General features: G+C 36.8%; 1 protein-coding gene across 2 annotated transcripts in view; it reads left to right on the top strand.

Annotated features, from left to right (window-relative positions):
• The window catches only part of CFAP43 (cilia and flagella associated protein 43), a 50,571-nt gene that overhangs the window by 18,203 nt on the left and 6,259 nt on the right, over positions 1–26,109 (top strand). The window contains exons 10-34 of one of the 2 annotated variants that reach the window (XM_027789301.2): positions 604–720; positions 1,819–1,899; positions 2,701–2,849; positions 3,874–3,977; positions 4,997–5,137; positions 7,198–7,367; positions 8,128–8,280; positions 8,719–8,849; positions 9,477–9,642; positions 10,221–10,331; positions 11,961–12,038; positions 13,430–13,555; positions 13,979–14,083; positions 14,773–14,889; positions 15,683–15,892; positions 17,615–17,821; positions 19,218–19,307; positions 20,082–20,159; positions 20,986–21,111; positions 21,638–21,757; positions 21,839–21,946; positions 23,529–23,615; positions 23,920–24,008; positions 24,406–24,613; positions 25,377–25,489. In XM_027789301.2, coding sequence (XP_027645102.2) covers positions 604–720; positions 1,819–1,899; positions 2,701–2,849; positions 3,874–3,977; positions 4,997–5,137; positions 7,198–7,367; positions 8,128–8,280; positions 8,719–8,849; positions 9,477–9,642; positions 10,221–10,331; positions 11,961–12,038; positions 13,430–13,555; positions 13,979–14,083; positions 14,773–14,889; positions 15,683–15,892; positions 17,615–17,821; positions 19,218–19,307; positions 20,082–20,159; positions 20,986–21,111; positions 21,638–21,757; positions 21,839–21,946; positions 23,529–23,615; positions 23,920–24,008; positions 24,406–24,613; positions 25,377–25,489 — 3,185 coding nt within the window. The remainder of the gene's footprint in view (positions 1–603; positions 721–1,818; positions 1,900–2,700; positions 2,850–3,873; positions 3,978–4,996; positions 5,138–7,197; positions 7,368–8,127; positions 8,281–8,718; positions 8,850–9,476; positions 9,643–10,220; positions 10,332–11,960; positions 12,039–13,429; positions 13,556–13,978; positions 14,084–14,772; positions 14,890–15,682; positions 15,893–17,614; positions 17,822–19,217; positions 19,308–20,081; positions 20,160–20,985; positions 21,112–21,637; positions 21,758–21,838; positions 21,947–23,528; positions 23,616–23,919; positions 24,009–24,405; positions 24,614–25,376; positions 25,490–26,109) is intronic. The other variant, XM_027789302.2, reaches the window with a different exon arrangement.

Raw genomic sequence — 26,109 nt, 5'->3', positions numbered from 1 at the left:
TTCCAGTCCTTTAGTCATTTAATTGTCATTTTTAAGGCTCTTAAAATGTTTTTTGGGGTATATGTGTTTGGATGTGAGTCGGGAGGTTCTGTGTTCAGGACAGAAGTGCAATGGTAACTTTGGTCACACTCTCTGATTTCATTATCCTTTTGTAAAATGAGTAGAGAAGTTCTAAAATCTTTGTCAATATTAGTTAGGAATTGTTTCTAAGACACTTTGAGACCTTTAGATAAAAACTTCTCTTAAAGCTTGATTTATGATTTCTATTTTATGTTGGTCTAGAATATTTATTGATTCCTGGAGTAAAATGAAATAGGGTGGTTTAAAATTATTTTATTAAAGCAATTTTGAGAAACAAAACTTCTTTAAAATGTGAGTAGCTGGATCACTCTAAAATGAACTAACCTGATCTTCAACTAGTGTAAATTAATATGATCCACTAAATTCAGCTGAATTCTACTGGGCATTTTTTACCTCAGTTTAGAGTCAATTACAAAACTTTAAAGAGTGGAGCTCAGAAAGATGGGTATTTTTTGTTGAAGTCTTCAAAAGCTTTTAATGAAAAGTTTCATAGCCCAGTGATGGATTATTTGTCTTTGTCAGGGCACAGTCTATGCTTACAAACCTGCCCACAGTGGAGAAGCTGTCAAACTCCTAGATGCATGCAGCAGTTTTTTTCTGGCAGCTGATTTTCTTACTCCAGGGAACAAATACTGTGTGGTAAGAAATGGTATTCTTTATTATATGTAATAGTGGCTCTTTTCAGGTAACCAATATCTTGCTAAGGCACAAAATCAAAAGCCTTGTAGAGATTGGGACTATCCTGCTATTTGTTAGAGTTGTGTAACTTCTCATTAAGGAAGTAAATAGCATTAATCCAGATATGTCCTATAAACTGGTCAGAACTTTTTCTAGAATGCAGGGTGAGTAATTCACAGATTGCTAAAATGTCATATTGGTTCTGCTGTTGATTTGTGTGACTCACTATTGTTCAGGAATGTAGCTGAGCAAAAGGTGGATTAAAATCAGAGAACAGGTGTTGGAACAAGAAATTCATACTGATCTTTCCAGCCTTCAGCACAAATTGGAACAGCCTGAGAGATACCTCTGTCCTGGGTCCAGGGACAAAGAAGGCCTTACTTATGGATCTGTCCATTCTGAGGAATTCCTTGCTTTCCTCCTATGTCTTTGACTCCTGCAAGACATATATTTTAGCCAGCAGTTCATCTCCAGACCATGAATTCTTCAAGTAGCCTGCCTAGGAACCCTGGGATCTTAATCAATTAGGTCTGCTGAATCAGTTTGTCATTAGCATGGCAATGATAAATTTTACCTGACTCTGAATGAGTAATGTGAGGGTTGATGGATCTGTAGCCATACTTTATTGTGGAATTACAAAATAGCCTGGATATAAGAACTCAAGCACCATTATGATACGCATAATTTTTCATGTGAGAAAACAAGATTTCTTAAGCCTTTCCTATGAAAAGAAAATTATAAGCAGTTTTTCTATTGCTGGCTGAATGATGGGAGTGTTAATACTGATCAAGCTTACATGTTTTGCCCTAGATTCTGCTTAAAGACCATTCCTTTAGTTGCAGCAATTCACAAAAATTATTAAACATTTTCCTTAGGCGGGCATACCTTGCAGCAACTGGACTTAAAGGAAAAGCAAGATAATTCCAAGCAAAACTAGTAAACTTTGATCTGCTATGCACAAACATTATTTGAATTTATATTCTGTAGGAGATCACTAGCCACTTCCAGACTATGTGGTTATTCCACCCTCTTTTGACTATGTTTTTCTCTGTTCAACAGTCTGTAACAATTTCAGGTGAAGTACAAGTTTGGTTTCTGGAAGATGGAACTTGCCTCAGCAAGCTAAACCTTGATATTGAGGTACATGTAACCAGGAGCTTGTATAGTGACTGATACTTAAAATTTTCTTTAATATTTTTCTATTCATAGCATAATATTCCACAGATTTGGATCAAAGCTCAGTAGTGTCTTTGAACAACCCATGAAAGATGAAAAAAGATTATAATTCAGAATGTTTCCTTGAACTAATAATTTATTTAACTTGGTCATAAAGCAGAGGAAACATTTCAACCTAATGTCCTAGTGATGTGTCTTTAAGCACATATTTGAAAATAATGATCTAAATTTTTATGATATTACTCTATTTTTTATATTTAATGAGTGTCAGACTAACAGAAAAATTTCAAACGTATAAAAGAAATAAATGCCTTGACGGATCAGAAAAACAGGTTTTAAGAATTGAGTTGATAAAAGTATTTCAAACTGCTAATGCTTTGTCCTGATTTAAGTGCATTCAAACCCTGAAATCTGACATAGTAAGAAAAAAAATAATCCCGTTCTATAACAGCTATACATGTAACAGTGCACTCACTGTTTTATTTAGGTGGACCTTCTTTCACATAAAATCTGGATAGTGGTTATAATTCTTTTTCTAAGGTTTGCAGAATTAGCTTCTGATATGTAGATACAGAGCATAGGTATAATTCCTAAGATGCCTCTAAAATCCTTTGTTAAAAAAAAGAAAGCTTTTAATATAAACCACTTAGGCTTTCTTCTCCAAATTTTAGGAACTTTTAAATAGTAAAAGAAATTGCATACTAACATATAGCATAATACATAAAAAGGTATGGAACTATTAAGTATCTTTTACTTCTCAACCAGGCAACAGCTATGGCTTGCTGTCCCTCCTCCAACAGTGTCGCTGTAGGGACCAAAAGAGGTCAAATCTATTTCCTTGATGTTACCAAAGTTGAAGCTCCACGGGTTGTTCACAGAATTTTTCTTTCCAGTTTTCCAGTGCTGTCTTTGCAGTAAGTATAAAGTAACAAGGGCAGAAATATTGTCAATTTGTTGCTTGAGTAAAGCTGTTAGTTTAACAAAAACTTTGACAATTTTATTCTAAAAATAACAAAATAAAATATTTTAACAGCTTCACTATTTTCCAACATATTTTGAATTGCTTGCAACAGGAGTAGTAGCAGGATTTATATGAAAGAGATGTAGTAAACCTGTATTTTAAGAATGCTTAACCAAGCACTGAAGATAGTGATGTATAAGATCCTTTCTGACAGATCACTGTATGCAGTAATTATGCACAAATCCATCTATCTGGATTAGAAGGTTATTTCTCACTGAATGTAGACTTAAGGTTTGTAAAGTTAAGTTTAAGCTTTTTGGTCATCCATTCGTGTATGGTGGATTTTTATTACCATTGTTAATTATTCATTTGCTTACCGTTCCAGAATTTACCAGTCCTCTTGTAATTAGCTCTAGTGATCTAAAAGGCTTTTTTTGTTTGTTTGGTGGTGGGGTTTTTTTTTCAATTACTGAAAAATCTGAGAGTGTTTTACTTCTATTTTTCAATAAATAGAATGGATTTTGAACTGTTAAACTTTAATATAAATCTGCCTGTTATTTGGAGACTCAGGTGTGATCTCGTTTCACAGTTACCTAAGGTAAACCATTAAAAAGATATAGAAAGAAACTTATTAAAAGTCAAATCAATGCAAACAAAGACATGTCTATTCAAAATAATAGCAAAATCTGTACGGTAGTTTTATTTTTTTAAAAGTGAACATCAAAGAAAGATTTAATAGAGTTGTTAACATAGACTGCTATGGAGTATCATTAGCTTTAGATTGACCACCCACTCAATTAGAAATTGCACTCATAGCACTGGACTTTATATCAGGCCCGAACCCTATAAACCTAGAAGCTGAAATTTCAGTTGTGTTTATGCTCTCTGAAGTTGGAAGAGTTATGGGAGTGGAATTATTTGACCCTTTTTATTGACTGTATTGAACTGTTTTCTGCTTGGACTTATATTTTACCTAGTTATGATCAGCGTGGTCAGTTCCTCATTACCAGCGCTACAGAAGGACATATCTTTATTCTAGATGCCCGGCCTTCAAAATTATTTCAAGTTCTTGGATATGTAGGTAATACATTAACAACATTAATGACACATGTTTTCACTATTTGCGGTATTTTAAGTATCCTTGCTGATTATGCTAAGCCACTCTCCTTCATTCTACTTTTTTTTTTCTCACATATTCTTCCCACCTATTTCTCAACCATATTTTGTCCTGGCCAATATTTTTTTTGCCTCTGTAATTTTAGTTATCAAATGCTCCAATATTACTTTTCTTCCACCACATGTATAAATCACAGGGAAGAGAATGCATTAGCTGACCAACTGATCACAACTCCAGCAGAAAAGTTGTTGCCGTATGAGAATTTAGACTAAAAGCTTTAATTTAGAATTTAGACTAAAAAACTTTAGATAATGATAGCTGGGTGCAATCTCCTCTTACAAATGTCCGTCCCAGACATCTTTCACATGGGGACTGCTGAAATTGTAAGCTTTCCTGGTTGATACTGAAAAACGAAATATGATGGAATTTTAACACACAAAAAAATTATTCTGAAATTTGTAAATTTGTTTATGTAGTCTCTCCATTCCAGTACTGTTATACTTACAGATCACACCTGTGCATGTTGATCTTTATCATAATTTTAAATATAAAGGACACTATCATTTTAATTGGTTTGACAAATATAGAATTACAGCTCCTTAGATAATTTTCAGAATTTGCCTGATCATGTTCTCATTGTCTGGCTGGCTTCTTAGAGGAGAGCTTTTCTCTGCTTTATCTGGTGGTTATCAACAGACAGCCTCAAAATTGCTACAATTCAAGCTGGATGTAAACTCAGATTTGAATGTTTAATGTAATAACACTCTGGTACTTATTCTCAGCACCCAATGCCTCAAGCTAAAGTTGTGTGCACGCAGCACTTTCTGAAACCAGGTTTTGGCTTGTCTGACATTTTAATGCAAGTTGTAAACTGCGGTTGAGCTGAGATGGATTCTGAACAGGGATCTCATTTTGTTTCATATAATACCCTAGTAAAAACATGCTACCATGCTTCAGTAACAATTTGCATCTACCTGCATCAGTTTTGGCAGATGAAGTACTGGATCTTTCTGTGGTTTCTGACTTGAAGAATGACTTAGTTGAAGTGGTGGCTCTTCTTAATGCAGCAGATGCCCAGCGAGCAAGACTGGAATCTTTTTATCTATCTCCAGCACTCAGAACAGGTAAGAATTGAAATATATACTATGTGATCTTTTTCTAAGGCAAGAACACATTATTGCCATCCATTGTCACAAAATACTAACAATCTTAATCTCTTTCTTCTTCTTATCTGTACATTCTCTGGGGACATCATTTCTCATACAGCAGTCTGTAGACTTATGGTCAGCTGAATCATTTCAGCAGACAGACTGTGATATTTTGAGTGAAAGCCAAGGAAGGAAGAAGTAATTCACTCTCAGAATCACAAAGCCACCACTTAACTGCTACTACTACTGGTTGTTGTTTTTATTATTACTACCAAGTGGCCAATGCCCAAAGCCAGCTGCAAAAAGGCCTTCGGCTTGGCATCACCCATATGCTGACTAACATATCAGGTTTTCAAAGCAGAATCAATCTCACCAGCTTCTTCAGCGGATTATTATAGGTATATAATAGCTCATTAGGAAAAGGTTAAAAGTTGATACATCTCAAAAAATAATGATTCCCTGTCTTTGTTATAGCTTTTCTATATAAAAGCACCAAGGGAAAAATCCACTGGATTTAAAAAATATTAACTTGTGTCCCAATAAAGAATGTTACAGTGAAACAGTCTATGAAAAAAATGGCACTATGAGGAAAAGGGGAGAATTAAGGGCACTTAAGGATGGCGTACCTCAGTTCACCTTCTGGAAATCTGATCCTCTGTTTCTGCAGTGTACAATGTATGTATTGGGACATCACAGTTAGAATTTCTATTCATAATCTGGAAGTGAAATGAAGAGAACCTGTTTTTCACTAAATTGGGTAACCCACACTAAATTCTAAGATACTGTTCATGATTTTTTTTTATATATGCCGTCCTCAGCTGTGAAACAGCTCAGTGTCATTCAGGACACAGCTATAATATTGCAACATTTTAGAAGTACTGTAAGCAAGAAAAAATGGACCTGTGTGTCATGAGTGATCATAGAACTTTTAATTGTGTCTGATGTTCTAGGAATATCTAAAACTGATATCCTAGGAACGCACTGATTTGGGGCACTTCCTGGAATCAGCTGGGGAACTAGTTCAGTTGTCATGAAAGGGCTTAAATACATTAACTTAACTAAGGCACAGTGCAGAGTAATGTTGCACTTGCTGTCCTCACCATGCAGCCAGCACAGGACAGGCTTGGTTGACAGTGGCACCATGCACTTCCAGTGTGTCTTCCACGTAAGAATTGCCAAATCAATATAGTTTGAGGTTTCAGTGATGTCTTCTATCACATTGGAGCAAAAGACAGCCTGTGTTCGTTTATTAGCATAATTCTATTTTTATACCATTTTACTCACATTATATGCAATTTAATTACTAACAAAGTATTTTGTGGAGAAGACTTCTGTAAAACTGTTAGTAGGCCTAGTGTCAGATTTTCTAGTTATTTACATTTAATTTTTAAAATACCTCACTATTTGAAAACTTTTAGTTTTCAATGAAGTTAGTATTTTCTTTATTCACTAAGATTGGGCTTCTTTTTGTGCCTGTTTTTAGACATAAAAATGGGGCTTGATTTTCAAAGTTGCTGAAGATCTACAGTTATTGCATCAGTCTGAATTTCAGGTGTCTCTTTAAAACTCAAATTAAAGAACCAAAAGAAATCAAATGTGCTTTTGAAGATGTAAACTTAAGTGTTTTAACCATTTACCACCCAGGCTGTGTGTACTTCATGGCAGAGATGCCTCAACAAGTTCTAGATGAAATTGATGACATGAACCTCCACATAAACTAATTGGCACTGCGTATGTAATACCCAAGAAGCAGAGTATTTCAGTGTATACAAATTGTCACATCACTATGGTTAAACTGTTTCTAGTACATCTTCAGAGCTAGTAGAGCTATCTCTCAGCTTCACTGCAGTGTGCTACATCAGCAGAACCCACAGAGTTAGTGTTAAAGCTAGGTATCTTAATTCTCAGTCTCCTTGAAAATTCACATCATGCTCACTCCTTGCTAAGATTGGTTTTCATAAATAGTTGATAGATGAAGCACCTGCATTAGTGGTAGTGATGTCTCTTCTCCCCTGTTTCTTTTTTCAATCTTTTAGATAATGATAAATATGTTAATGAACAAGGAATGCTTAATCCTAGTGCTATTAAAAAGGAGCAATATGATCTGGATTACCCTTTGAGCTCAGCAGTCAGATTGAAGGATAACATTGTGTATGGCTACTGTACCTGTGCACCTTTCATCTGTAAATACCGTCTCTCTGAAGAGGTAATTCTCTGAAGTTGCTTTATTTTGGGTGGTGGTTAAATACCAGTGAACAAAGGATGTAGATGAAGTGACTATAGCAGGATATTATCTTAAAGAAATCCTCTCTACACTAAAAATACCTACTCCATCCATAAACATACATTTTCAGTATCCTACCACCTGTTCAGAAATCTGGCAAAAGCAGTCTCCTTGTTCTGTTACACAGAAAGCCAAATACTGATTCTTAACACTAATACAGTTTGCAGACACTTCACATGTAGCTTCTGTATTGGAGATGTGCTTTTGTGCAGTCTGCTGTGTAACCTGAGCAGGCAGCGGTTGAAGGATCTGAGCCCATGTGAGCCCATGACTAAGACCCAACTGCAAACCCAGCCCAGCCCTGCCTCGTAAGGAAGTAATGGGGGCTTCAGGAAACCACTGTCATTGCCCACTGATGAACTGCAGCTCTCTGCAGCTCATAGGTCTCCCTCAGTTTAACAGTCAGGTCAAGCAAGAAGGTGAATTCCAAAGGTGAGCATTTCTCCTTGACATGATCTGTACATTCTGAGCCAAGAAACTCCGGGCCCAAATGTACTGAATACAGACCCTGTTGAAGAGAGAAGCAAATCAGCAGCATAGCAATGGTACTGCTTCCTGAGCTCAGTAATCCATCATTTTAAATTATAATGCATGTGGTAATCCACAAAGCTCTCAGTCTTCTCAAAATGGCATAGTTATTTCCATCATTTGAACTGCTGCTAATGTTTTTTTTGTTTGGCAGAATATGCTGGAAAATCCATCAGTATTTTTATCAGAAAGGAGGACTCCTAGCAATCAGTTTGGTTCAGGTTTCCTCCGTTTATCACCCAACAGCCAGTGGCTGGCAGCAGCAGCAGAGGATGGTGTTTTGTTCATCTATCATACTTTTACTATGGTAGGTAGGCATCCAGGCTCAGGCTTTATTTGGTTTACATGAGAAAGAGGTGGGAAAACGACTTTCCTCTACTGTAAGCTTTTGTTCACTTGAATATAAGGTGTTCCAGAAAAATTTATCTTGAACATTAACTGACATAGCATTATAAAGTACAATTGTTTTTATAATTACTTTGTATATGATCATACAATCTACTTACTTTCTTCTCCTGTATATCTTAGCATAATTTTACTACTCTTCTTTTATCTCCTGCAAAATCAATATACTACAAACTTGCCCCATCTGTAGTCAGAAATTCTAAACTCATACAACCTAGCCTTTTATGTATTTTGTATTGACATTTTTGTTTGAATTTTATGTAAAAATAAAGAAGCATGATTTACAGATATATTCCATTAGAAAATGTATTTGCTGATACTGTTTCTATGACTTTTCTAGGATGTACTTGCTCAAAAGCATTGTCACTCATATCAAGGAGGGGGAATCAGATCTGTGGTATTTTCACTGGATGGCAAGTTCATCCTCGTTAATGGTGAAAATGATGGTGCCCTCGTGTGTCTAAAATGGAAGTATGTACAAAGTGGCAAACAAATATTGGTGATGTAAATTCTTGTATCCTGACAGACTAATTTTTGCATCTCCTTGTGATACTAGACTTCCTTTTTATTAGTCTCAGGGTAAGGAGAAAAATTGGATAGAAATAAAATCATTCCTCTCCTCATTATAGGCGGTTCCCCTAGCTCATGAAAAGTCATGTACTTTGAGTATGGTTGCAGTACAAGATACAGGAGTATCTTCTGGTAATTATTACACATAGTGACCTTCTCACCACTCTCAAACCATCTGGAAGGGTCTTTCTGGGGGACGTAAGGGATGTAATCTCACGAGATACCATTTTATCTCAGCAATTAGGAGACATCATAGCCTTAATGGGAATTCAACTGTGGCTATAGAGAGCTCTTAGCAGACATTAGGAATAAGAGATACTTCCAACTACAGCTTTTCTGTCATAAAACAAGTGTTCAGGTAGATGCATAGATTAAAGATGACTCCATCAGAGCAATATTTCTGGTAATCCATCTTTCAGAATTTCTGATGCTGTGGAAACTTCACTAATTCATGCAATTCTAGAACTCAAACAATATTGACTCATGTAAAAATATTGAATAGGCATCTGTTTCCTTTCTGTTTACTAGGAAGATAAAGAAAATTGAAGTTAAGGAAGCTGCTTTTCATTGGCAATCTCTTCTTGCTGTACTGAATGAACCTACTTCGAATGAAAATGTTGTTTTAAAATCTATGGCAGAATGGCAGTTTGACCCAGAATTTACATCAGAATCACTTCCAGAAAAGAAATTTAAGGTGTTTTCTTTGTTTTTATGGGGTAAAAAAGTTTGATCATTATCCTAAAATTACACATGATAAAAACTGTCCTCAAAACAAACTCTGATCCTTTTGTAAAAATAGAGTACCCCTGAGGATAGGCCAAATGTGATTTTTTTATTAATTTGTGGAATAGTGTTATTAAGGAAATGGAGTAGTTACGGAAAGATGACATACACCGCTTCAATTTCACTTGATTACTTCAGCCACAGAAAACTCTGTGACAGTTTCTCCTCATGTGAAGCTGTGTCATTCTCAGTGTGATCTTACTGCTATACATTGTGTGTTATGAGTTGTATATTTTTCTGTTGAAATCAAGCAAAGCTGTGATTACAGAGGTTAGTACAGTCATCCCATTTGAGTCAAAAGGCTTTGCATAGTAGCAAGGGCTTGCAGGATTAAATCTGGGGACTGCTTAGGGAATAAAAATGTTGTAACACACTCTGGAATTTGGTAGTGATGGTGTTGCTTCTAATGTGAGCCCATTTTTTCTTTCATTTATGCCTCTCTAATTTTCTCTAAGTACCTGAGATGGATATTTATATCCTTAATTTCAGGAGGCACCACTGAAATCTTCCAGTCTAGAGATGACAGAAGATGGAAACGTCACCAGTTTGTATTCAACCAGTACCAATGACATGACATGGATAGGTCAGAAAATAAAGAAGGTACTTTCATAGAACAAGTATGAATCAAAGGCTGGGTTTTCAAGAGTTGCTAGTGATTTGGGGTGCCAACTCATATGCTGTAAAGGAATCTAGTTTCTAAAGCTTTTCTGACATTTGGACCTCTCTTTAAGGCATTATGATCTAGACTTTTAGAAATTCTATGTTAAGGTTCTAAACACATCAAAGAAGGTACCTAGCACAATAGGAGCTCTAAAGACCAAAACACCACTTCTACACAGGGAGTAAACTAAAAAAAAACATTGCCAGAGAAATTGGCTTCCTTTAGAAACTTATAAAGACATTTTTCTTCTAAAGGGCAAAATGTTGCAGGGAAGATTATTACTAGAAAGCAAGCAAGTGCTGTTTTCCTTGCAAGGGCCAGAATAACAAATTCTACAGCACTGATAAATCAATACTAAACAATATGACATTAATACAAAACCCCTGAAGTTTATTTCAGGTTAAGGTTGAGGTGAGTGTGTTATGTAACCGAAATTTTTTTATAAGTAAAAGTGCATCAAAGATCTAACTGTCTACAGAAAGGGGATTCAGCACTTTGTGAGCCTGGAAACTGCTATGTTAATGTTAATATAGTTTTTTTCCCCTCCAGAAATATGAATTTATGGATGCTAGAAGGTTCTTTCTGGGATGAGTCAGAGCTGTGTAATTTGTCCAGCTTTTGAGGTTTAGTGACAGGGCAAAGCAAAATATCATTGCTTTCTGGGTGATCAGGAGTGACTTCCCAAATTATGATGCAGTTTCACAAGTGGCTCAAGTCAGTCTAAGACATACTGCCAGCATCTTCTCCATCAGTCTCCCAGACAGGTCTTCCTGTTTCTGCTTTGATGCTGGCACTCATGCTTTGGTGTCTACTGGGATTTTTGGACAAATCCATGTGACTATGCGTACATGAGTACCACATGACTGTTAGTATCAGCTAGGGACAGGTGATGAGAAGCAAAGGTTGAAGGGCACCAGTGTGGTCCTAGATTGTTTTAAGGTGCTCGTTAATGTCCTAAGAGACTTGCATCTCATTTGTAGAGGATGGAGCCCATCCAATGTCAGAATGATACACCTCTTCCTTTCAATCAGTAGCCATCATCCTACTTAAAGTTGTTAACTTATTTTAGAAAACAAATTCCAGAGATGCAGACTAATTGCAGAATTTTCCCAAAGAGATGAATTGGCAAGGCTGTAGGGGCAAAGAAAAATTCACAGCTTCCAGTATTAGTAACATGTTGGTTTATATTTGTCTTTAAATGTCCTACTGGAGATGCCCTAGTGACAATGAAGAATCTAAGGAATATGAAGCATTTAACAAATTCTGGCAGTAGGCTTTACGCAGTTCAATATGTCTGTAATTATTGCACTTGTAATTACTTCTTTCTTTAATATTTTCTTTCTTTTAAGCTCTATTGCTGTACAACCAGTTTACAATGTGACCTGGTTGTATAATCTTTTTTCTCTTGAGTAATTCTGAGAATCATTCTTGAATTAGGATTATGTCTATTTCAGCTATTAATCCCTTTGGAGTTTTGTTTTCTGTACAGATAATGTTCCTTTAGATTATTTCAATCTTTTTTCCTCTTGTGTATTTTGTCTTTCAATAATATATTTCATGTATTTCAGATCATTAAAGAAGAGACTCAGAGGTTTGCTAACCAGAAGAAAGAGCTGCAAATAGGAATTAAAAAGCTGCGTAAAACTGTGAGTTTCTTACAAGGGTAATGGCTCAGCTTACCAGTTTTGTTTATAAATACACTTTCTTTATGGGTATCAGCTGTAGTGCTCAGTTACATTTTTGTCATAAACTCTGAGCAGACAGGTAATGAAGAGACATGATTCTTCAGGGACTGTACGCTGAACCTGACAGGAACTACTGTGTGGTCTCTTTGCTCCAAATACGGTTTTTTTGTACTACTGTCATACCTTGAGTAATCTGTCCCCTCAGCAGACTGGTTTATGCCTGTCTAACAGCATCCATTATAGAAACTGCTGTCCTCCCCTCTTCCTTCTGTTTCCTTCCATAAAAGCTGCTATCTGTGAGAGGATGAGCAGAGGGTCACCTAGAGCAGTCTGCCCAGGACCGCGTCCAGACTGATTTTGATTGTCTCCAAGGATGGAGACTCCATGACCTCTCTGGACAACTTGTTCCAGTACTCAGTCACCCTCACAGTAAAAAAAGTGTTGCCTGATGTTTGAGTGGAATCTCTTGTGTTCTGGTTTGTGCCCATTGCCTCTGGTCCTGTCACTGGACACCACTGAAAAGAGCCTGTCTCTGCCCTCTTAGCACCCTTCCTTCAGGTATTTATATACATTGATGAGATTCCCCTGAAGCCATTTCTTACTTAGGCTAACAGTCCCAGTTCTCTCAGCCTTGCCTTATATGAGAGATGCTTCAGTCCCATAATAACCTTCACTGGACTCTTTCCAGCATGTCCATGTCTCTCACATCCCTCAACCTCCTAGCAACACTCTCAATACAGCCCAGGATACCATTAGCCTTTTTTGCTGCAAGGGCACATTGCTGGCTCATATTCCACTTGGTGTCCATCAGAACCCCCAGCTTCTTTTTTGCAAAGTTGCTTTCCAGTTGCTCAGCACCCAGTGTGTCCTGGTGCATGGGGCTGTTCCTACCCAGGTGCAGGATTTTGGACTTCCCTTTGTTGAATGGTATGAGGTAGATAACAATTTAATAAAATGATAACAACTTAATAAAGTGCGCAGAACTAGGTGCAGGATTTGACAGTTCCTTTTGTTGAACTGCATGAGATAGGTAACAACTGAATAAAATGACAATGACTTACTAAAGTGCTCAGAGCCAAAGAATAAAGAATTGTGTACTACAGGTTCTTACAAAGTATATGCAACTTTACATATAACATCCAAATCTATTTTAAGAGAAAGATGAAATATATTCATGTAGTCACTAGCTACAGGCAGCATATTCTACCAATTACCATGAAGCTGTTAAATGTGGAGGCAATTAAAATAATTTTCCCTGATATCGAGTTCTATAGTGTTAAAAATAGTGTTTTCTCTATTCACATTCAAATTACTTTCTATTCCTTATACTTATTTAAAAAAACACCCAACAGATTCAGAAAATGATGCATGAAAATGAACAGGTGCCAGACATTGAGAAACTGGAGCAGCAGGAGTTCAACTTGGATCTAGAAGAACAGGAAAGAGCGCAGGCAGAGGCTGAACAAGAAGTTGCCCGGGTATGACAGAAGGCGGGGAAGAACATTTAAAAACTAGCAGTGAAAAGTAGAAAGAATGATTGAAGAACAGAGGATGATCTCAAAGTTGCTGTTCACTGCTTAGAAGCACAAAAACTTAAAAGTATTTAAAGTTACCTTTTGAAGCAGGTGAATCTGCCGATGCAGACATTGCTGATTGGAATATGATCTATGCTAGAATTTATAAATCTGACACTGTGGCCTTGGGCACGTTGCTTAAGTTCTAGAATGCTTTTCTTCATATATAAAATGATGCCTTTCAGTAGTATGCAATATAGATTTTGGAGAAGATCTGTGATAGCCCAAGAAGATGAAATATTGCTAATCCATTTAATCTGTTAGGTGTTTTTCAATAACTCAATACAAATTGCCCATCTTGTTATTTTCTTTTCTGTATCTTGAAAGGTGAGGATGGAGATTGAGATGGAGAATTTAGCAAACCGCTATTTGCAGGATGTCATCAAACATGAGTGCTGGGATGCTATGTGTGTAAAAGAATGTGCAGTTAAGGTAACCTCTACTTTCTAATTCCTTTTGGAGTAGTTTAGTATAGGTATAGGCAAAAACTTAACTTCTTCCCGAGGCTTATGCAAATCTTTCATTCTGTTCATTTTGTCAGCCTGACTGATTTTACCTTCTGGTGGATAAGAGTGCTGATAAGAAAATGAGTAACTATTTAATTCCTTGATCTCAGAGACTATCTTTATGCAGTACTGCTAGAAGGGGAGAGAATATTATTTTTCTGTGTGCAGTCAGTATGACTTCTGCTACACAGAAGATAAAGGCAATATCTGACCCTGATTTTCCCAGTTTTAAACAGAGGGAGAGTAGGCAAACTGATGATACTGAATTATCTCAGGGGTGGTGAAAGACCAAGTCATTTTACAAAAAATCTAGTTCTGGTTGAATTCTGTGGATAAAGAGACCACATCCACAGACTAAAAAAAAAAAAAGAAAAGAAAGAAAAAAGCAAACTTGGAACCAACCATTTTCACTACGAAAAAGGCAAGTGTTTTTGTCTTACCCCTGTATTTTTACGACGTCGTCTTTATTAATTGATCCTCAATTTTATTCCTGATTTTAAGAAGACTTTATAACTGTTTAGCATTCAGGTATTGAAGAAATGAATTGATAGATGCATTCTGAAGAACTTTTTACTTTGGGGTTTTGTTTGTGTGTTTATTTTTACATTTGAACAGTGCTTCCATATGGCTTGTGAAGTGAAGAATTATCCACTGAAGGGACGTAGTGAAGAAGAGCTGGAAACTTTGGAGAAAGTTCTCCAGTTAAAGAAGATTGAGACAGCTGATCTTAAGGTACAATCTCTTTGAAGTACTGCATAAAGGCATGTTCTGAGTTGGCATCTTAACCCTTCTTTACATAGTTACATTTCTAAAGTCCATTTTCTTGCTGTAGAAATTGTCAAAAAAAATTAAAAATATAAAGAAAAATGAAATGTTGTGGGTTTACTCAAAATGAATGTGTTAGTATTAAAGAATCACAGAATAGCTGGGGTTAGAAGAACCCTTTTGAAGTCATCTAGTCTCACCCTCCTAGAGCAATTTACTCAGGGCCATGTCCAGTCAGGTTTGGAATATCTCTAAGGATGGAAGTTTCCATAACCTCTATGGGCTACCTCTTCCCATGTTTTGACAGCCCTCACAGGACAAGTGTTTTATTACGTTTAAGGTGGATGTCCTGTATTTTGATGTATACCCTTTTCCTCTCAATCTGTCACTGAGCACCACTGTGAAGAGTCTAACTCTGTTGTCCTTACTCCCCACCATAGTGTTTTTTATATGCATTACTAAGATCCCCTCCCAAGCCTTCTCTTTCCTGAGGCTAAACAATTCCAGTTCTCTTAGCCTGCCCTCACATGTTAGGTGCTTCAAATCCTTGATTGTATTAGTGGCCTGCCACTGGACTTGCTTCAGTATGCCCAGTCTTTCTTGTACTGTGGAACCTACAAATGGACCAAATATTCCAGATACGATCATTTCAACTTGTATTATTTAGATCACTGACCTTAATTAACCTCTAGATTTTTTTCTTACATGTACCACTGCATCATGTACAAAATTAACGCAATTATCACATTTGTGATATTAGGGTCAGAAGAAAAATCTTGCGATTGAGTCTGAGACTGTATTATCCAAGGAAAAAGGAGAGAAGGCAGAAGAAGTAGTGGCTGATGATAGTGCATCTTACTGCCTGATTGGAAGTCTGAGCTCTCAGTATGGTGGGGACACATCTATCCTATACCACCAATGGGACTTGCATACCAAGGAGCAGAAAGTCAATCAGATAGTATTATTGAAGGTGAAGTCTTCTTAAATTTGTGCTACTGCAGTGACACTGTCATATCTGTTTGTTCTTATAGCAGTCACAGTCACTGTTAGATTTTGGGCATATTGACATTATACGATGGAGGGTTGCAGAGGTCTCTGAGTTACTGAGATGAAAGCAGATAAATACACATAGTGCAGCAGAGCACCATATGGACTTGCCAGCTCAGGTCTGGAAGGAAAACATTTTTATGAAATTGGTTACCCAATTTGAGGGTATCTGTATTTGCCCAATGGTGCTTTAGTTTAAGAGTGTATAGTCAAAGCTAGCTTGTACACCTCAGCACACCCTGTGAAAACATGACCTCTTTCCCTGTTATTTGCTGCTGAATGAAAGGTCAGCTGGATACTCACCCCATTTCCTTTCTCTCCAGTCTTACCATACCTTCATTTAGAGTCTTCAATGTTTCTGTTATTTATTATTCATTGCTATCAAACTCACTCACTTCTCTTACTCTGGCCAGTTTATTAAGTAGTAAACATACTACAGAATAAGCTTTTTATGAAGATGATCTACAAGGGTAGAAATGGTTAAACTACTATAAAGCATCGCCTCCTCAAAGCTCTTTAAGGCTGTAAATGGTAGCAGAGCTCAATGATTATACATTGCAATACATAAAATCTACTAGGTATACTAGTGTGTAAATAGATGGGAAGAAACACAAGGAGCACTTTTAGATGTAAGATTGGATGTAACGAGATCTTTCTGCTGTATAGCTTTAAAGCCACATATTATATATTGAAGTGTAGATATATCTTCAGTGTTCTGGGCCAAAGCACCGAGCTGGCTGAGAGCTAGATGGCTGACTAGCCATCATGCACAGCCCTTTTTCTCCCAGCAACATTGTACCTTATCTGCCATTTTGCCTTATTACATTCTAACTTACTATTAGCTTAGAAATCAGTGAAATAATATGGACACAGATATTTATTGTAATACAAATTGCAAATGGCCAAACATCTCAAAACATGAAGTTTAAAGATAGAACGGAAATCCTTTTCATGTTTCATTTTAGTAAATTGACACAGTAGGAAAGACACATGGTTTTCTCTCTTTATAGTCTACTTTTATTTAGGATAAAGGAAGAATTTATCCATTAAGAATATATGCTTTTAAAAATCATTAGAAGGTCTCTGGTGTTTAAAAAAAAATCGTTTCCAATGTTTGTTTACTTAATGGTCACATTTTACTTACATATCTCAGACAGAAAATCCCATGAAAGCATATTGAAACTGCAGGTTGCATCACTTAAAAGTCAGGAAAGTATGTCCTTCAGTCTGCCTCCCTGCACCTGTGATTTACAGTCTCTAGGTTTACAGGTCATGTGTTTTTTTCTTTGAATCCCCTTCTTCTTTCAGCTGAAGAGTGAAAAAAACAGCAAATAGGTGGCAGCCTAATTTTTTATCTAGTTTTGGCAGCAGTATGCTTCTTTTAGAATCTTTGTCAGATGGCAAATATGTAGAAAAAAAGGAATAAAAATTTCTAGGGAAAAAAAGAGAGAAACCTAATATTTGCCCACTTCCATTTAACAAAGCTTGAATTCTGCCCTTACAATTTTCATGAAAGGGCTTTGCGAGCTTATCTCCCTGTCACACAAACACACACACATTTATGATTGATGGCTAGAGGAGTGGTATATAATCATGGATGGGTGTCAGCTGTGCAGTATTGCTGTTTCCTTTTTTGGTATTTCAGGACATCATTTACAAAGTGAAAACTGCTTTTAATAAGGAATTTGACATAGTTGCACAACAGAAGGAGCAGGAGATAGCACGGGTGAAAGAAAGAAACCTGAGGATCCGAGAAATCTTGGCACAGCTTGACGTCCAAGTGGAAGTGTGGGAGCCAGCTCTTACAGATGATGAGATACCAGAGCGAGCGCTGACTGTTCAGGATTCAGAGGTGTCTGAAAAATAATCTTTCACTTTCACTCACTGAAATACAGTTCTTTAATTATTCTCATTTCCAGACATTGTGTCAGTACTGAAAAGCCTTAAAACAGATGTGTCTGCGTACTTAAAATTATCTTTTTGAATCTTTTGCTTCCCTTCCCTTTTTAGGGAGAAAGCTCTTAAGTCTATCTGAAATTAATAAGATATATACAATCTTAATTTTATGCTGTTAAAAGTTTTTAATAGCCCATAAATTAGGTAAAAATTCCCCCTGTTCCTGAGTATAATGTTCAAACCTGGCTTGCAGGGATTACTTCCATATGTAAGGGTTTCTGTGTTCTCTCTGAGCACCATTTTGAAACTAAGTAATTTCAAACTAAAGTATCTAGGTACTAAAGCATACTTAGTACTGTATTTATATATTCAATTGATAATTTATAAAGAAGCGCAATATTTCTTATGCAGTATAGTCCACTGATTTCATCTGCTCTTTTGGTCAGTCTGTCCTCACTTCTCTCTGCTTTCCCACCAGTTCATGTTATGCCACTATCAGAAAAGCTGTGCACGAAACACAACTAATATCAACAAAAATTGATGGCAGTAGCATTTTTTTAATATAGCTTTTGGAGCTGTTCAAAATAATTTTCTTCTTGAGCAATATTATCATAAAGCAGAAATATAAAAAGTGATAACAATTAGTATTACACCATTGTCATGGTTTAACCCCAGCTGGCAACTAAGCACCACAGCTGCTCACTCCCTCCTCACCCCAATGGGATGGGGGAGAGGACCAGAAGAGTAGAAATAAGAATACTCATGGGTTGAGATAAGAACAGTTTAATAATTGAAATAAAACACAACAATAATAATAATAACAACAACAATAATAAGTTGTAATGAAAAGGAAAATAACAAAAAGAGAGAAATAAAACCATAGATAAATAAGTGATGCAAATGAAAACAATTGCTCACCACCAACCAACCAATGCCCAGCCTGTTCCTGAGCAGCAGCCCCCTGGCCAGCTCTCCCACTAGTTTATATGCTGAGCATGACATCATATGGTAATGAAAATACCTTTGGCCACTTTGGGTCAGCTGTGCTGACTGAGTCTTCTCCCAGCTTATTGTGCACCCCCAGCCACCTCGCTGGCAGGGCAGCATGAGAAGCTGAAAGGTCCTTGACGTAGTGTAAGCACTGCTCACCAACAACTAAAACATCGGTGTGTTATCAACATTCTTCTCATCCGAAATCCCAAACACGGTACTATACTAGCTACTAGAAAGTAAGTTAACTCTGTCCCAGCCAAAACCAGGACAACCATCTTTCCAAATGTTCTTAGCCCACATGTGACAATGTTTGGAGAAAAAGAACCCTGACAAGAACCTCATTTTCTTCCTTCCTTCAGATTAAAGTTGAAAAATACTTGATTCGACAAGAGAGAGAGAAAGCAGAAATGCTGGCTAAGCTTGAAATAGAAAGACGCCTTGCTGCTATGGTATTTAAAGTAGTATCCTTTTTACTGACTAGGCCTTTGTCTTTAGTTAGTCTTATTTATGCTGCACTGAAATATTCCAGTAATGTAGTATGGGAGAATAAATTTAGAATAGTGGGTAACAATGATGTGTGCCTTTTCCCTCTTTCTGTTGTTTACAATCAGAACTACACAGACCAGCTGGGAGAAGATTTAGTGTTAGGCTTCAAATTTTAAACATATGTGCTTAGTGGCAATTGAAAATACCGTACCAGGTAACTGGGGGCTAGATACATTTCTAAATGCATGCTTCTGCTCAATGAAGATGAAGATCTTTCTGCTTGATTTGTGTTTGTTGACTGAGCGACCTCTGTTCTTCAGGGCTTAGACTAGAAGATCGTAATGCTTTGCTCTGCCTTTGAAATGCAACTTAAAAAGCCTAAGATGGTTCTGGCCCCAAAGGAGCTGCACAATAAGACAGTGACACTGTAACTTCCCTCATCCTTACCTGCCAACTGGCCAGCAGTCTTTGCCTATGTATTCTTTCCAAAACTGCCAGAATGGCAGTTTTACTAGTTATTTGGTATATGAACTTCTGTCCACCAGAAAAAACTCTTGACACTTTTAGCATATTTCACACACATCACTGAAGAACATTAATCTACTAGTGACAGACAGAATAATTGTATGGGTGATCTAGAGGTGAACTACCTTATTATCATTCCCCAAACTACACAGTTAATTCCAAGTACTACACTTTCTTTTGTACCCTAAAATATTTTTTGTGGTCGTTCCCAGGACAATAAAAGACTGCGTGCTCTTAATGACATGATGAGTGGAGTGCTAGAAGTCAAAAAGGAAGACATCTTGAAAATTGTGAGCTGCGTTTCTGCCATATCATTTAGGTAGCTTATGAGCTTTTAAGGAAATGTGAAATTCAGCTAGCAATTTTTTCTAGCCTAAGTGATAGAATAAAGTCATAGAACTGTAGAATTGCCTTATGCCTAGATAGAATCTGTAAGAGACCATACACTGGACTCAAAAGAGACCACAAGATTCTAGTGCCTGCATATGATTTACCCATCAACACCTGTCCCTATCACAGTGAAATACCATAGGGACATAATCTAATATTACTATTACAGCAACTGTGTTGCTGGGAGAAGGGTCTGTAATCCGTGGCTGTGATCTTACACAAAAATACTGTGTTCCAGTTAACTCAGCAAATATAGATAGTATAGTAGTAAAGGAAGGAAAGAATGTGAAGGAGTGTCCCAGAAAAAAGATAGCGCAGACCAAAGGGCTCTCCCTGGAATTGATCTGTTTTGGAAAATTAGGACTCCACTTAGAAGTATACATTAGCATGGTATTAGATTTGGGGTTCTGAAACAGAAAATGTGGCATAAAACAATAGTATGTTTGAGTACAAAATACTTGTATTTTATAAGATCCAGCAATGAATTTCTGTAAACAAGTAAGAGAGAACAAGCACAACAGATACACACCACAACTACTGCTGGAAGTAACAGACCAGAGGAACAGAACACATTATACAAGGCTTGTTTAATTATACTTAAGTCTTGTACCTTACTTACCACTAAGAAATACCCTTTCATTAGATTTGGTGCATGCTATAGTTTGTTAGTGTGCTGATAGAGACTTAATATTGCTTTTGAAGCATATTTGTCGTTAATACTTCCAGGATATTCCTCCACCTCCTTTTATATCCAAGCCTGAGGATGTTTGGAATGATGAAGAAAAGAAAATATTTAGAGAACATGAAAAAAGAGTCAAGGAACTGAATGAAGAAAAAGACAAGTATAGAAGGGTAAATTAAAATGAGAAAAGGAGTGTTTTGTTCGCAGTGCTCATGACCAGTTTCTGATATTCCTTAGGAGCTACTTCTAAAAATGAACACTAATAAATAGAATAAACAAAAACCAAACAAACAAGAAAAATCGTGTGGCATATTAAATAAGTCCTAGCTTAGACAGCAAATTAAGGCAATCTCTACTTACACCAATTAATAGATGCCAGCACTTGTGATATCTGACAAAAGGTAACTTTCCTTCACAAATGTACCAGTATTCCTAAAATGTTTTTTTCAGGTTCCATTCCCAGAGTTGCTGGTGCCATACACAAATAATACAGTTGTATTTATCCTTCAAAGTGGTATTTCAATGACATAACTTGATAGGCTGATGGCACTCTCCTTCCAAACCAGTAATTTCTGGGACCTTTTGCCTGAAGGATACAGTTCCATATTGTGCATTCTTTAGCAACTGATATACTATATCAGAGCTTATTTGTTCCTCCAGATGTAATATTGCTGCGCCTGTCCTTCCCTTCCCCAGGCACTGGAAAATGAATTGAAGAAACTTGAAGCTTCTATCCAGGAAACAACACAAAATTTTGATGAGACTGTGTGCAAACTCTCTGAAAGGAAAATGAAAGTAGAGATGGTCATCTATCAGGTATCACAAAGAACATTAATTTTTCATCTCTGTCTCTGTGCAGCAGGAATGTTAACATTTTTTATTACAATCATTTCACAGGAAGAACTCAAAATAGTCAATCTCATTTATGCTTTACTGTTGGATGAAGAGTTGGACACTAGAGAAGCTGGACTTCGTAATTTCCTTATGAAAAAAGAGAAAGAAAAAGTAAGTTATCATCTGGAATGCTGTTCTTAGGCAAAGTGTAATATTTACAGTACAGTTTCTTGTGAAGACTACTTCTTCCAAATCAGAATTTTGCCATAAATGATTTTCTGTCAATTTGCAGGGTCACTGATTTTTTTTCAACTTGTACAGTTGACGTACATTATAAATACTTATGTTTCCTAATAGATATCTGTCTTGGTTCATCTGGAGATCTTTGGTAAAACTCCGTACATTCAGAAGGGCATGCTTCTATTTCTTTGGTATACATAATATGTTTTAGTATCCAGTATCAAGCTGGAAGCACTACTTATAATGCTTTTATGGCAGGAAAATGCACAAAAGAATATGTAATACCATTACGTTTTTCACTGAGGCCAGGGCCATGCTGACTTGTGTTTGCCAGTTCAAAGCATAGACAGAGGTGGTATGTGAGTATCTGACCACAGAAGCAGAACATACCATGGCGTACGGTGCTGATAGTCTTATCAAGCAATTTAATCTCCTGAAGACTTTACCCATCCCTGTCAAACCATATACAAGTCAACAAAAGACTGGAGAGCACAGGTGGTAGATCTGGATTTCAATACAAGTGCGTACTGCCCACAGTAATAATTTTAGAGTGACATTTCTGATTCCTGTGTCCTGCCAATACTTGTGCGACTCAGGTGATCTAAGTGGTGGTAGTCTGCAGTTGGTTCTGGCTCTTGGGACAATAGTATCCCATTTGCCCACTTTGGCTTTGTGAAGCTGTTCCTGAGTCCACAGATAATGCACCAGTGCCTCCCCATGTCAGATATCCTACTCAGCCTGTACAGACCTCTGTGTCTGGAGCTGCAAGTAGCTATCTGTACATGAGCTACAGGGAGAGGTTCCACAGTAGGCATCTAGCCTCTATCACTAAACAGTCTGAACTAATTTTAAAATTATCTGAGGCCAAGTGTATACCAGCTTACACTTTTCAAAATACATCTTCTTTTTTTTTTTAAATCTATTTTTTTACGTTCCCATTGGTATATCTTTTGATCTGTGCAAACTGTCCAATACAACAGAACGGTCTCCCCAGCACAGTATAAGCAGTTAACAGCCTTGATAAAACAGATCAGTATCCTGATGTGTAGCAGAGCTGTCATGACAATAGGGAACCTGCATTCTAAAATGAAGAACCCTCCACTGAACAGATTTGAGAATTTTTGACTCGTCTTGAACAGGATTTGAGAATTTTTCACTGGTCTTACCTGTGATGACGTGAAAGGAGAAGGTAAGCCCTATGCAAGTGAAAACAAGTATCAACATAGGTCCATATATTAGAAGTTTAAAAAGAAGACTTGTAAGCATTTGTATAAGATATTTCTTATAGAAATTTATTTTCTTAAGCAGTGTACTAGTTTAATTTTACACCTGCTCACCTTTTAGCAGTATCTACAGGTAACCCCCTGAAGAAGACATTATATTGTTAGTAAAAATAGCTCACAAGGTTTTCTCTAGAAATAAGAAAGTGTGAGCTGCATCAGTGTATTCATCAGATCATTCAGTGCTTCTGCTGGCTGAATTTCATTCCTGAAATCTTTCGGTTTTGCTATAGGTCAAGGCTGCAAGAACAATCCAGGCTACAAAAAATAAAATTGAGGCTTACACAGACACCTATGAAAATGCAATATTTGAAGAGAAGGTGAGACTCTTGACAAACACAAGGAGATTCAGAAATTAAAAAGTTAATGCTACGTGTTGGTAATGAGAAGAATATACTTCACTGTAAGTATGGGATGAGTTGTGGTCAACTTGCTGATCCTTAAAATTAAGCAGTAAAGGACAGTATGCACATAGAAGAATTTCTGAAATAGTCCAGATCGCCATGATGCTTGGGAGCACTTGGAAGAGCACCATATTATTCTGTATTTCTAAGATATGGGCTGGTTGATACTTTTTTAAAAATAACATTGTGGTAACAAGAAAGCTTTCTGTTTCCCTCCTAGAATCTGGAAAGTGGTTTTACAAAGGAGTTTTCTGACTTACCTGCCAATCTGCTTGATGAACTTCTCCAACTTTACAAACATCGACCAAAGTAAGATCCCCCCTGATTCCGTCTGTTTAAATACTAATAATTCTTGTGAGTCAAGATTGAGAATGCTATCTATTTCAATAGTCTAAATCATTTTGATAATAAGTAGACTGCCTGCTTTTTGTTGCATAGTTAACAATGGTTGATTTCCTGTCATACCAACGGTTGCTATTTTGAGTACTTACATTTCCTTATTCACCCCACACAATCTATTTTAAATGCAAGCTAAACAATCGTCAGGTCTCAAAGACATATATTCTTATTTTGTATAAGATGCATTCTTACCTATTCACTCTTTGCAAGAGATTGACAGCATGAAATGTTCTTAGTTGTTTGTGAGCTTCTTTTATGCAAGAGAAAATAAAAAGTCAATACTGTATGTACTGTGTGTGTGCACTAGGATGAAAATGACAGAAATGCTCCTTGACACAGCTAACCCGTATGGGAATTGTTCAGGCTTAGTTGAAGATCACAAAGAAATGCTTCCCCTCTTAATGAAAGCCATGGATGAATTGGATAGTCCTGAGCACATGCCTAATGGCTTAGACATGTCTACATGGGAACATTTTTGTTTAGCTAGACGAAATAAAATGGAGAGTGAGGAGCTGGTATGTAAAATTCTTTATTTTGCCAGTGTACTTATTGGTATTTTCAGGTCTTAAATTTCTGTGGAGTTCAAGGGTAGGGTCAAGCTAGTGGTGAAATAATAATAGATAAACTGTGAGTTTGAAAGTTTCCTCTGGACACATGTAATTCAGAATAATAGAAATGTCATCAAGGGAAACCAGCTTTAGTTCTCCTTCAGAGAAAAAAATAGCATATTAATTTGGATGAATTTGATCAGAATGATTGTGTCCTTGATATGATTTCATTTTAAAAAACGCAGATTTTCCTTTTCTCTATCCATACCAAAAAACTGTTAGGGTATTTGATTGCCATCACCTGTTCTCTCCCATTGGCATTCTACATTTGCACCAATACATTCTCATATTTTTCTAGAACATCAAGAATAATTCTTAACGAAGTGTGTTTCTTGAAAGTTCTAGCAAGCTATTCGTTCAGTTTAAAAGCATGAAGGTGTAAATCTGAGTTATCCCGAGAGAGATACATGAAATTTGACCAGGAGAGAAGGAAGCATGATTTCTCTTCATGTGAATAAACTATGCATAAATGAATATATAAATTTCTGAGCAGTGAAAGGACTGTAACCTCAGTGTTTCATGTGCTCTACTGGGATTCTCAAAATACCAGGCTGTGTGTTGATACATACAAATGTCTTCTTAAGAACTTGTCTTCTCTGTTCTTGAAAAGGCTTGCCCTGACATATTGACAAAGTTGAGAAAGTTTAGTGTCACCATGTTGCTTGCTTAGGTGAAATGGAAGGCCCTAACACTGGCAGAGATGCAGGCATTTCTCCAGAGAAGAATGGATGACAATGAGAAGATTAAGTCAGAAACAGAAGACATTTTCCAAGAACTCACTTGGTAATTTTCTTTTCCTATGTTCAGATACATTTTAATATTCCACCAAAACAGAAGCAAAAGTTGCTTCCAGAATTACACACTACGTTCTCCAACAGCCTTTTATCTAGGATTCTTTTAAGAGACCTACAATATTTCTGAAATGAGGTATGATTGCAGCACATGTGTGCAGGCCAAACCAGTCTTAATCTACCATCTTAAGTAACAACACCAGTAAGGATAGCAGCATGGTCTTCAATGCATGCTGACTGCCCCAAAAGCTACATCATACAGTGAATCCCTCAAAACCTTTCAAGGCCATGTATGTGCTAGCTTGCTCAGTTAAATTTTGCTTGTGTAGGCCAAAGAAACAGTGATCACTCCTAACTGCAATAGGCCACGTGACACCTGATTTCATTGAACTGCTTGGACTTGCAATATTTCATTTTTTCGTGTATATGACATAATGTTCGCCATTCAGGTACAAACTCCAGGATAAATTACATACAAAAACAGGTGCTGGCTGGGAGTCTCCTCCATTTCCTTTTCAATTGTTGTTAAGATTTCTGCTCAGTAACACCACTTTCTCTCAGAACATCTGCTAGAGTATGTTAAACTGAATCCAGTGGTCGAAAACTTCATGT

The sequence above is a fragment of the Falco peregrinus genome, chromosome 1 (assembly GCF_023634155.1).
Source record: "Falco peregrinus isolate bFalPer1 chromosome 1, bFalPer1.pri, whole genome shotgun sequence".
Classification (NCBI taxonomy): Eukaryota; Metazoa; Chordata; class Aves; order Falconiformes; family Falconidae; genus Falco; species Falco peregrinus.
The sequence above is the reverse complement of the archived record's forward strand: the minus strand, read 5'-3'. Positions and strand labels throughout refer to the sequence as shown.